Genomic DNA, 13,674 nt, shown 5'->3' on the forward strand with positions numbered 1-13,674 from the left:
TCAGTTGCTGCTTACTGCACCAAACAAGTGTGGATAAATAATGATTTTTTTTAAAGTTTTGGTTGAAACACTAATGCTATGTATAAAAATGCATTTGAATATTATAAATACTAGCCTGTTTGATCCCTTAAAAAATTTAAATACCTAAAGATTGTTCCAAGTTTATTTCAGTATTTTGGTTCTGAGTCTAATATGTATTTTTTGGCTTTATATTTGAAGTAGAAAAAGGCTGCTATCACATATTGACAGTAAATATACAAAAAATACCCCTGAGTACTCTCAATTTTTGTACTCTCGTTGTTAATGATAAATGGAGTAAGTCCCCTTCAATTCGTAATCTGTATGATGTCATCTTGCATAATAGTTATATGAAATCCAGTTCCTTAAATACTCTCATTGTGTCGGGGAAGCTTAAACTTCACCAATTTGTAACGTGTACAATGCCATTGAATTTCTGGAAAAGTGCGATAATGTCTAATTACTCTAAATCTCTTTGTTATCTTAATATTTTTAACGCAGACACTGAATTTATCGTTCTTCGCCGTGGAAGGTGCCGGAAGTGTTGCTCATTTTCCGTTGCCTGGTGAGCACTTTGTGACATGGAGGTGGGCAACATTGCCATCTCCACACAGCCACAGATACCCATTCATTGGGTGGGCCACATTCTCACGTCGCACACAACAGAGGACAACACAGAAAGGTACAGCCATGTCCTTAGGTGGCTTCGAACACGCAGCCATTGACTTCAGGCACGTTAAACGCAGGCACGTTAAACGCTTGGCCACCTGGCGGGCTGTTCTCTTAATATGTCACATACTCTAATATCATCACGTTGAAATATGCATGATATCATTAAGTTTTCTGAAACGTTAGGGGAAGTCCAATTACATCAAATATTTTAATTTTGTAAGCCGAGTTATAATTTCACCAATTGTTGCATGCATAACACCATTAAATTTTATTTAAAATGAATTGTAATCGAACATTTTTATTTTTGAATATCTCAAGTGAAATAAAAACGGAATTCCAAGTTATTGACGTTTTGACTTGTCTGATCTAATAATTTGAAACAATAAATAAATTGAAATATTTATTCGGCGCCAGTTTCTAGACTGTTTTGACTATTTCATCAACTCACTCCGTCAACTTGGTGGTGGAATTAATTTAACGGTTCGTTCAACTTAGGAAATATGTATGACATTCTGGAAATACCTCTCGTCATCAAAACAGGATTTTAGAACGACGCCTCAGGAAAACACTATTTTGACCTTTCTGCGACAGCTGAAATTAAACTAGTGTAAAATTTACCTGCAAAATTTAACATTAAAATTGAAATTTTCGCGTTCTTAGACCTTGACTAATTCCTAAGCGTTTTACTCTTTTTTTTAATATTCTACATTCGTGTGTTAAATATAAGGTATATGTATTTTCATATTTGTTTCTATTTCATTTATATTTTATTCTAAAAGGTTAAATCCAAGTCATTTCCACACAAGTGTCCCATTTCTAGTTTATTTGTAACTTTTATAAGCATTCAGAACCATGTCATTTAATTATGTCTTAAAGAAACTTATAAATAATTTCTTTTGGTCCGATTAATTGATTTAATTTCATATTGTATTGTACGAAATGGAGATATCATTAAAGTTAAATAAAAGTTACAGAAAAAGTTTAATTTGATTCTGAAAAATAAAGGTCGTTTGTTTATATATATTATTGTTCATATTGACGTCTTAGTATTATTATACATTTTTTGTTTTCTCCATACTTTTGTATGGAATGAACTTCTTTTTATTAGCTCCATATTTTTGTATCGTGCTGAATAGTGGAACCTCCACTAAGCTGAAATTGAAACACTGTAAATATTCCGGAAAAAACTTTTAAGAATTATTTAAAAAAAATTCTAGCCTAATACTATTTCAAATAAAGGCCAAATCATCACCCATTCATGAAGAAATTTTAAAGAAAAAAAGAAAATGGACTGTACATACTCTTCGTTTAAGACAGGATAGCCCTGCTTACTTCGCACTTATTAGAACACCCAACGGAAAACGCAAAAGAGAATGGCCGAGATTCATTTGACAAAAATACATGCACCAAGAACTGTGCAAAGCAAAACTAAATGGATGGAAGAAGGCAAGAGAACTCATGTCAAAGTTTTTGGATAGTTTTCCATTGATGGACCAACATAATCTTAATGCTAACCATCAATAATTCCATCACGAACCATTATATTTTTGATGGTATCCAACGTAAGTAACCATCACCGCAATGTAGGAATTCGGACTGATTTATGATGGTCCAACATAAAAAAATTGTTTCAATGGTATATTCCTGAGAACCATCAAAAATTTCTGTCATAATTTTCTTAGAAATCAAATGTTGGATCGATCATGAACCACCATCAAACCAATGTAGGAATTCGGACAGATTTATGATGGTCCAACATAAAAAAATTGTTTCAATGGTATATTCCTGAGAACCATCAAAAATTTCTGTCATAAGTTTCCTAGAAATCAAATGTTGGATCGATCATGAACCACCATCACCCCAATGTAGGAATTCGGACTGATTTATGATGGTCCAACATAAAAAAAATTGTTTCAATGGTATATCCCTGGGAACCATCAAACATTTCCATAATACGTTTCTTAGAAATCAAGTGATGGATCGATCATGAACCACCATCACCCCAATGTAGGAATTCGGACTGATTTATGATGATCCAACATAAAAAAAAATTGCTTCAATAGTATATTCCTGAGAACCATCAAAGATTTCATCCATAAGTTTCTTAGAAATCAAGTGTTGGATCGATCATGAACCACCATCACCCCAATGTATGAATTCGGACTGATTTTGGATGGACCAACATAAAAAAAAAATTGGTTCAATGGTATATTCCTGAGAACCATCAAAAATTTCCATCATAAGTTTCTTAGAAATGAAATGTTGGATCGATCATGAACCACCATCACCCCAATTTAGGAATTCGGACTGATTTATGACGATCCAACATAGAAAAAAATTGTTTAATTGGTATATCCCTGAAAACCATCAAACATTTCCATCATAAGTTTCTTAGAAATCAAGTGTTGGATCGATCATGAACCACCATCAAACCAATGTATGAATTCGGACTGATTTTGGATGGACCATCATAAAAAATTTTTTTTTTGATGGCATATTTCTACTGAGTCAACAATAATTATTATTAAACCATCATAGTACTAAAGTAGCATTTTTCATCATAGAATGGTGGAAGTTTGTTGCCATATCAAAAATCATGAAAACATAATGGAAATTGTTGGATGATGGTGACCATCAAATGAGGTTGGAAAATCATGAATCGCATTGAGACCAACATAAATCATCAAAATTTTTTGATAGGACCATCAAGAATTTTAACTTGGGAATTGATTTAGCACCAGGATGCCTGGAAAAAGGGACACTGAGGCATACTGTACAGCGAGCGCGAGGAGGATAGGGAAGTAGTAGGTATATATTATTAATAAAATCAATTTACAAATAAATTTATATTTTAAAAAAATAAGCATGTAAATTTATTTCTGTATATCCTGAACGCCGATTTTCATGCAAACTCGAGCTGCATAGAAATCTAATCATCTCTTCCTATCCAACAATTGATGCTCTGTTTCTTATGTGTATTATCATAAAACGTTTGCTCATTTTTATTGAGTGTATCACTTATAGTTATAACTTTAAATTAATGTAGTCATTGTCTGTGGTGCGACCATATATTTTATGAACTTCAAAAAATATTTATATAATGCCTGAATAGTTAAATTCTCTAAATGCTTTTTAACATTGGATCTCATAACTTGTAAGCGCAAATAATTTCAGATATTTTTAAAAAGTACAATAGGAACAAAATAGCATAAATTTCAAACGGTTCATACCATTTGCTTTAGGAGAAAAACATTAGAAAATTCCGCATCATTACATTTTACTTTTCATTGCGCGTTACACTTTGAATTTTTGTGATTAAGTGCTTGTTTTTTAATAAGTTTCTAGAACATTCTATTATATTACTTTATTTTCCATATTTAATTTTATATAAGTTCATCTGTTTCAAATAAAATATCAGTTACCCTGTAATTTGTATTTTATTTTCACACTACTTGGTATGAAGTAGTCGCCACCATTTTCGTTATTCAATAACATTGAAACGGTAAAATAAAATAAGCATAAGAATCATTAAAGGCTGTTTACGATACACTGTAAAGTAAATTTGAATTAAGCAATAAAGCAATATAAAGAATAAAGCAATATAAAGAATGAAACAAACAATATAAAGAATAAAGCAGTATAAAGAATAAAGTAATATGAAGTATTGAAAATATGAATAGTAAATTTGAGTAGAACATTTTAATATAAAATTGAAAATTTGAAGAGTAAATTTGAATAAAGCAACATAAAGAATAAAACAATATAAAGAATAAAGCAATATAAAGAAAAAAGCAATATAAAGTATTGAAAGTTAAATTTGAATAAATTGTTCAAAAAAATACGCAGACGTCGATTTTATGAAAGATATCACGTGATTTGATATATCCTCAAAGAACAGATGAAATGAAAATTCCCTTCGAATATTTAGTTATAAAAGTACTACTACTAATAAGGAAGCTTGGACATTTTTAAAATAATTTTTTAAATGAAATGCAACTATTACAATCCACAGAGACAAATAGTATAGTCAAAACTATAAGAATACGGGAGTAACATTAACTGTGACTTAATGGGGACACCGAAAAGCTCAGTATTTTTTACACAAGTGTTTTTGTAATGATTTTGGTAAAATTAAAAATAAAATATGATTCTGTAATATCTTAAGAAATTTGGTAAATGCTGTAAATTTTATTAATTCTATCATGATACCTTTAGGGCATGGCATACAAATCAATTTATTCGATTAAATTTCCTTTTCAGTTTTGCATTTTTTTACCAAATGTGTGGTAATAATAAATATAATTTTGAAAACTAAAATTGCTAGTAAACTGTTTGTTAAGAGCCGAAAAATTACCAAAAGAATGGTTTAAATAGCGTATATTTTGTTTTTTTTAACCGACATAGTGTATTTTTTTTTTTACCGAAAGTGTAATTACAATACAATACGGTAATTTTATCAGATATTTCTTCCCGTGTGGTCCCCAACAGATTAAATTTTATCTCCTGCATTAATTTCTGTAGCTGTTGTTTTAGATTAATGTGCACTTTATTTATTTACCTCTCATTATAGCGAAAAAGTAATACCGTATTCAATTACACCTGGATGACGCAATCACTCGCTTCGAATAACAGATAAGATTGGTTAAGAAGGAATACAAGCGGTCCTTATTCAGGAAATGAAACCTTTCGACTAGAATTACCAATATATTTAAATGACAGTGTAATTGTGATTCTTTTTTATATATAGTGTTTTGCGTATAGTATAGTATTTTGTTACGGTATTAAGTATAGTGCTTTGTTACGGTTTGTAAGAAAGCTATTAAACTTTCACGAATAAAACTTAATAAGAGCTCAAATCTTAACTAGGTTTTTAAATGAAACAGCCTTATTCTTCTATTTTTCTTATACTATAAATTTGTCTTTGCGTTATTTAAAAAAATGAGCACTAGCTGTTTAACTCTTTTAATAATATTCCAAAAAAGCACAAAATCAGCTCAATACCAAAACTTTTATAAGAAGGCTAATCATAAAAAAAGAATTAAAGAGTTTCCACTACAGCTCTAAAACGTACAATAGAACAATTTTTTCAAGGAACTATTACAATCAAAATAACTATCAAAAGAACTATCTCCAAAGCTCCAGAAAATGCCAAATCCCAACACCCCAATACATGCAGGATACTCATGTATATACATAATCTCATACAGCGATCCTCTACATTAGTAATCTTAACTACTTGTTGCATGAGGATTTAATTTTTTATTTCATTTGACGTTTAGACAGGTTCTTGTTAGGAAGGTTCTTGTTTTTAGAACTGAAACTATAGTATGTCCATTTATGTACTTTCATTATTGCTTTAGTCACGTTGTTTTTTGAATTAGTCTATATAGCATAAAGTTTTACCCTTTCTTTTGTTGGAGGATTTTATTGATCACTTAATATTTTAATTAAAAAGTAATTTGCAAAACCTTTCATTAAGTTTTAAATTTAAAGTAAAAGTAACCTATTATTCGGAAGTACCCATAGTTTTATCACTTCAACCATACGTAATATTTTACTTCATTCTATTGTCTTAACTTCATCTAATATTTATATATTTCAAAAGTTTCTTAACTTTAAAAATACCGGATTTCATAATTTTTTCACTTTTAGTTCTGCCTTAACTATTTCTATTGTAACAAATGATGTCACTAGAGAATTAATTTAAAGATTCAGCATTTATTTTTACTGCAAGTGAGTTGTAAAACCCAAAAAGTAATATTCAAGTTTAAATTCCTTTTTGTAATAGTCAAAAGTGTTTTTAAAGATTTCTCAACACAGTAAATGAATAGAAATTTATTTTAATTTATTGTTCAGTGAATAGAAATTTATCGCATAAATTATTCTGGAATTTAAGTACTGTCTGAGACATTTTGATTTATACACCAATCTCTAATATTTATTTCTTGTCTGAAGAATAATGTATGAAATATTTGTTATTTGTGTTTCGTATAAATCTTACCTTGTAGCGGTATTATCTTAGCAGTGACAAAACGAGTCCCCGATCAAAGTAATAGATAAATCTTTCACATTTATTATTTGACTGCAATAAAAACAAAATCATTATCTAACTTGTCATAAAAATTTCTAATATTTAGTTTCACATAAAAGAAAACTATTATAATTTTAAATGCTGCTTTTAATATTTTTAAGAGTTTGCGATCATTGAAAAATTAAAATAAATTAAATAACTCTTTTTCTACCTTTGTCCAAAATGAGAACAAGTTTATTTTCTTTGTAAATCAAACTGAGAGGCAACTGAAAATGGGCTATTCTTAAGGCATTAATAATGCATAGATACAGTATGGAACATTTTTATTTAATTCAGACAGATAAGAATGATTTAAAATGTTTTAATAAAAGTTCCCTGCTTTCTTCGCTTATCACCTCCATTATTTTCTTTAGGGCTGACCAGGTGACCGAGTGGTTAGCGTGCTTGACTGCGGAGCCGATGGTTGCGGGTTTGAATCCCGCCCAGGGCATGGATGTTTCTCTCTCTGTATTCTATGTCCTTTCTTCTGTGTGATTGTGTGAATGTAACCCGCCCTATAAACGGGTTTGTGGTTGTATGACGTGGGCGACGCTACTCCACCGCCGTGGCTTAGCCATAGGTGCTCACTGGGTAATGATAAGAGAGTAGCAGTTCTGGCATTTCTGAAGTCAATGGGAAATAGACCAAGTGCCCGCCATTAAAAATTCTTCAGGGGTAACCTGGCCCAACTACCCGCCATAGCCAGGCTGGCAGGGCCTTGGACCTATGTCCAGTAGGTCGCATTCGATCCCTGCCGGTCGAAGACACTTCGTGCAGTAAATGGCGGCAGGTGCACGTTAAATCAGTCGGGTCACAAAGTCCTCTATGTTCCAATAGCAAATAAAATCTCTTGGAGTACTGAATTGGAGATTGATCGTTCTGTAGCTCATGTCAAAGTTACGATCTGTGGATGAATAAGTGGATGCATGAATGGGTCCGTCTAATAAATGGACTGTGACGTGTATATGGCTGAAATCGTGTTTCTGGCCAGAGATGGTGCTACCGAAAAGCAATAACCGCATCTTACGCCTTAAAATTTGTTGGTTTTACCAAGCAGGATTGTTGGTTGGCAAGTGGCATTAGAAACAACAACCTTATTTTCTTCACATACCTCATTGCTTTCTTTCTCTTTTTTTTCATATCAAAAGCAAAGAAAATTTTGTTAAAAAAACGTATAATTATCATATTTTTGTTTACATAATCGTAGTGAAATGAACTTTCGCTATTTAAAAAAAGATTTAACTGTACCTTAAAGAAAGTTAAACTTAGGAATACAGAATATGTGGTATAATAATAAAATAAATGAGAATTAATTTTGGTCAGTAAAGAGACCTAAATCATTTAAACAGGAATATGTTTTTACCCTTCTAGAAATAAGTTCTTTATATTTTTATAAACTTCATTCTAGATCTTAGGATTTATATCTGACAATAACTAATAACTTTCTCACTATTTTTGTTACTTTTATATTGAACTCAGACTCGAACTTATAAAATAAAGATCTCGGGAGAGATAAATTCACTTTTTAGTAACAATAGAGAAAATTCGTAATTTAAATCTGTAAAAGTGAAACAAAATCAAGAAAAAAAACTGCAATAACTTTTAATCAAAATCGTTTTCAGTTTCTCAGTCGCTCAAATTTCAATTTTGTATTTGTATTTCGGTGGGCTGCAAAATGTCCTACATGATTTAATTTTTACTACAAAATTAACAGTTCTTGAGAAATTAATTATTTAGCAATTAATTTAATTAGTTGGTTAATTAATTAAATAATTAATTAATTCCTGAACAATTTATTAAATAAATTTTTTTAATCTATTATATATCTTGTACATTTTTCTACACAACTGCTCAATTTCAAGTTGCTAAGGCTTAAAATTTCGGCACATAAGAAAATTTTATGTTAAGTTAAAAACCCAATCAACGTAGCTCCTGTGATTTTTTAACGTAGAGGGATTATTCATTTGTGTTCAAACATTTATTACTTTTGTTTGCATTTTAAAATAGACGAAAACTATTTTACAAAAGTATTTCATATTTTTTTGTTCAAATAGTGTTTTGTATTTATGTTATCAGTTGAAACTGTATTTAAGTGCAGACAATGTCAAATAAATGTCAATGCGTAGGAAAATATTCTCACGGGAATCACACTAAAATGTTTTATTTCAGTCAATATAGCACTGAAAACGAGCATAATTTTATTTGTTCCCCAGACTACATCATAGATTCAATTTGTTCTTTTGGAAGTTAATCATTTGTTTTGAAATTCACCGATTACAATTGCTTTTTATTTCTCGTTAGTTTAGGAAAAAATAATAAGAAGAAGACAAAAAACAAATTTATTTCTTACACAATACTGAAAGAAAACACAAATAATTANAGGAAAAAATAATAAGAAGAAGACAAAAAACAAATTTATTTCTTACACACTTACAATGGTTATGAAAAAGAGATAATTGATGGGTAAAATTAGATAATAAATATTTAAGATATCCTACTGTGTTTTTATAGTGTTTCATAGTAATTCATGCAATATAAATCCAGATAAATCTCCGTCAAATTTATTTCTAAAAATGACGCGTTTGAAAGGACATTTAAAACAGATTGATAGCTATCTCATTTATATTGACAATTAAAAGAACGAATTAAACTGAATTAACTATAATAAAAAGGAGTAAGTATAGATACAACAATGTTTTTTTAATTTTTTTACCCTAGAATATCTCATTGATAAATTAAAAGCATTTTTCATCTCCTCATCTTTTAAGTTCATCACTTGAGCTGATACAAAGTATTAATACTCAAAAATGGTATATTTATAAGTAATAAAACAAGCAAAAAATGTTGTTAAGTGTTGACTTACCTTACAAGTCAGTGGGGAAGTTGTAACCATAAAGGGAACAGTAAGATAATGTAACATGACATAGTTTAACATCATCGTAACATAGTATTATAGTGTAGGGTAAAATGAAACAAAATTGAAAAAATAGATGAATTGCATTATTGGACAAACACATTTAATTTTTAGGTTATAAGTGGTAAGTTATATGTTAGATCAAGTTATAAGTGAATGTTATTAAACATACATTAACTATCTTAAATTTTACTGCGCCAATACCACCAATTCATCTAATTACGTTCTCTTCTTCTTCTTGCTTGAGCTTGTCAGATATGTGGCACCTCTGCACATGTTGCATTTTGTACCATGCTCCAAGCCCAACTTTTTCCTAATTCCATTGTCTTGGGTCGCCTACTTTATTTATATAGTCTGACAGTCCCTTAATGGAATTAAGGTGAAGCTCTTTAGGATATGGATTGCCTAAGGTAGTGAGGCGCGTAAGGGCGAGGGCATCACATTCGTATAGGATGTGATGTGCTGATTCTACCGCTTCACGGCATTTCCGACATATTGGTTCTTATTCGAAAAGTCCCAATCTATGTAGATGTTTCCTGAAATGATAATGCCCAGTGATGAAGCCTACAATTGTTTGAATCTTCAATCTTGGGAGCCTAAGAATTTCAGAAGCAATTTTTGCAGAAGGGCTGCTGATCATGATTTTAGCATGTTTTTGTCCAGGAGAATTGCGCCAAACTTTGTTCATCTCCTGTTTTTCCCATTTTAGGACGGCCTTCCTTGTAGTCTTCATATTGATTCCACAGAAGGGTTCCGTTCCTATTGGATTGAAAGAGGATCCCTGTTTTGCGAGTTCATCAGCTCTTTCATTACCGTCAATTCCCATATGCCCTGGTACCCAAATAAGAATGATTTTATTCCTTTTTGCCAGTTCTATTAGGAGATTCTTGCATTCCAGAACAGTTTTTGATTTAACTTGAAATGAGTAAAGAGCCATCAAGGCTGCTTGACTGTCGCTGAAAATAAGAATCCGCTTACCATGGTAGACTTTCTTAATATTTATCTGCAGACAGTTTACGATAGCAAGTACCTCCGCCTGAACGACAGTAGCATACTCCCCAAGACCTTCAAAAAGGTTGAATCTTGGTGACAAGCCACAGACACCCAGTCCTGAGAGGTTACCTTTCTTTGATCCATCGGTATACCAGATTAGATCATCATTTTTGTATCGATCGTGTTGTTATCCCATTCTTCTCTGGTAGGAAAAACTTCTTCAAATGGTCTTTCAAACACGTACTTTCTCTCCATGCAGTCAGAAGGCATAAGGAGAGTTGGATGGTAAATTTTCTTAGTAATACTGGTATGACCTCCAGAAGAGGGCCTGTTATACCATTGATATTGCAATTTCATTCTATATGCAGTCATTCTGGCAGAGCTGCACATGAAGATATCTAAAGGAGTCAGGTCCAGAATTGCCTCAAGTGCTCTGGTAGGGGCCTTGGACATTGCACCTGTGATACACAAGCAGGCCAGTCTTTGCAGACTTCCCAGCTTATCCTTCACAGTTTTCTGTTCCACTTTACACCACCATATCACTGAAGCATATGTGAAAGCAGGCCTGACAATTGCTGTGTACATCCAAAACATCATTTTTGGTTGTAATCCCCAGTTTTTACCAAGCATGCGTCTGCACATCATTATGCATTTTTTTGCTTGATTGATTTTGTAATCAACATGTTTATTCCAGGTGAGTTTTTGGTCAAGAATTAAGCCTAAAAATTTCACCTCAGAGGCAATATTGATTTCAACGTTAAAAAGTTTTGGGATAAAAAAGCCTTCCCTTTTTATTTTACGAGTGAATGGTACTAGATTGGTCTTCTGTGGATTTATGTCCAGATTCCTCTCCCTGCACCATTTGCTTACATAACTTAGAGCGTTTTGCATAAGTTGGCAAGTTATGTGAAAATCTTTGCCAAGGATGAGTATGACAATGTCATCCGCATATCCCTGGGTATAGTAGCCTGTATTATTTAGATGTTTGATTAGGCTATTTACAACCAGATTCCAAAGTAATGGTGATAGTACACCTCCTTGTGGACAGCCTCTGGTTGTTTTCTTTTCTAATGTCTCGTTGAAGATATTCATTTGAATGGCTCTATCCATAAGTAGGGACTTAATCCATAAACATAAAGTTTGGTCTATCCCTGTTTCCCTTAAGGCATTAAGGATGGATGGGTGAGAGGTATTATCAAAAGCACCCTGAATATCTAGGAAGGTGGCCAATGCAATTTCCTTTCTCTCCAGGGTGTCTTCAATCTTAGATACTAGCTTGTGTAAGGCTGTCTCTGTAGATTTACCAGGTTGGTAGGCAAACTGTAGATTATGCAAGGGGTTATTGCTACCCAGGTAATCCCTAATATGCCTATCAATAATTTTCTCCATAATTTTAAGAAAGAATGAAGATAAGCTAATTGGTCTGAAAGACTTAGCCTGGTCATAGTTACTTTTGCCAGGTTTAGGAATGTAAACAATCCTGGTCTTTTGCCATAGCTTTGGAATATGTCCCAGTGCCAGACTGGCTCTGTAAATTCTGGTTAACACAGGGATGATAGGATCTCCTGCCTTTTGGATCATTACAGGAATGATTCCATCAGGTCCAGGGCTTTTAAGTGGTTTGAAGGTGGAGATAGCCCACCTGACATTGTTTTGATTGATAACGTTCTTAGCATAGGTCCATTGATTTCTTTGTATTCTTTTTACAGATCCAATGAAATGCTGTCCTTCATTGCTATCCATATCAATGGCTCCTGGAAAGTGAGTTTTGGCCATAACTTCCATTATCTCTTTTCCAGTGGTAGCAAAGTTGCCATCCTCATCCTTTAAGGTGCCAACCATTATGGGTTCATCCCTTCTAAGGATTCTCTGGAGTCTAGCTCCTTCAGAGATAGAATTTACCTCTTCACAGAACTTTCTCCAGGATTCTTGTTTGCTTTTCCTGACATTTTTGTTATAGTTGGTGAGGGCTCTTTTATAGTTGTCCCACTCACCATGTTTCTTTGCTTTATTAAAGAGTTTTCTAACATTTGCCCTTTCAGTTTCCAAGGAGTTGTTCCACCAAGGACATTGGGGCTTTGCTCTTTTGGTACGTATTGGGCAATTTTTATTGTATGAACCTAGAATTTCGTTCTGCAGAGTTTCTGCTGCAATTTCTAGATCATAATTATCTCTAATATAATTTTCTCCCAGTTGAGTCAGCCCCATGATATCATCTTGGAATTTCTTCCAATTTGTTCTCATGGGGTCTCTGAAGCAGCGGTCAATATTTATATTGGAGTTTATTTCAAAATGGATGTTTTGATGGTCGGAACCTGATGGTCTCCCATCTACTTTCCATTTCGTGATATTTTTACTAATAGCCGGTGTTGCTATAGTAATGTCAATTACTTCAGAACGATTAGAAGTTATAAAGGTAGGGTCATTGCCTTTATTCAAAATATCTAAATTGTAATTAAGAATAAATTCTAAAAGACACTCACCTCTTTTATTTGTGTCTGTGCTGCCCCATACAGTATGGTGAGCATTGCAGTCCAGCCCTAAGACTACCTGCAAGCTGTTTTCTGCACAAAACTGCAGGAGTTTGTGCAGTGTTTGGTCAGGTGGAGCCTTCTCTTCATAGGGTAGGTAGACTGAGCAAAAAACAATTTCTCGGTCTCTTCCCTCTATGTTGAGTCTGACTTTCACTGCTGTTAAATCCCTATGAATAAAATCTGTTAGAGGTAGAACCTTAATATCTTTATCTATTAGGATACATGTTCTAGCTTCACTATTAAGATTATAAATGAGCTTACCTTTTGTTCCTTTGAGGCCACTGATTTTTCCCCTGACAAGCCAAGGTTCTTGGATCAGGGCCAGGTGAAAATCCTCATCAAGAAATTTCTTGGTGAGGTTTGTGGTGCCACTTCTACTGTGGTGGATGTTGGCTTGAAGAACCTTCACCCCCATTTCTAATTACGTTAAAACAGGTTATGGGTCTTTTTGAATACAATTTTTGACAATAGTT

The 13,674-nt window shown here is 32.7% G+C and overlaps 1 protein-coding gene across 1 annotated transcript; it reads right to left on the minus strand.

Moving 5' to 3' along the window:
* Nucleotides 1-10,176: 10,176 nt before the first annotated feature.
* Nucleotides 10,177-10,611, minus strand: LOC139426127 (uncharacterized). Its single transcript, XM_071183871.1, has one exon. The coding sequence runs from the start codon at nt 10,609-10,611 to the stop codon at nt 10,177-10,179; it is 435 nt and encodes a 144-aa protein (XP_071039972.1).
* Nucleotides 10,612-13,674: the final 3,063 nt, after the last annotated feature.

This window comes from Parasteatoda tepidariorum, chromosome 8 (genome assembly GCF_043381705.1).
Source record: "Parasteatoda tepidariorum isolate YZ-2023 chromosome 8, CAS_Ptep_4.0, whole genome shotgun sequence".
NCBI lineage: Eukaryota > Metazoa > Arthropoda > Arachnida > Araneae > Theridiidae > Parasteatoda > Parasteatoda tepidariorum.

What these genes read in the sequence shown, in the direction of transcription:
- LOC139426127 (XM_071183871.1), bottom strand. Translation starts at nt 10,611, where the DNA reads ATGGCTCTTTACTCATTTCAAGTTAAATCAAAAACTGTTCTGGAATGC.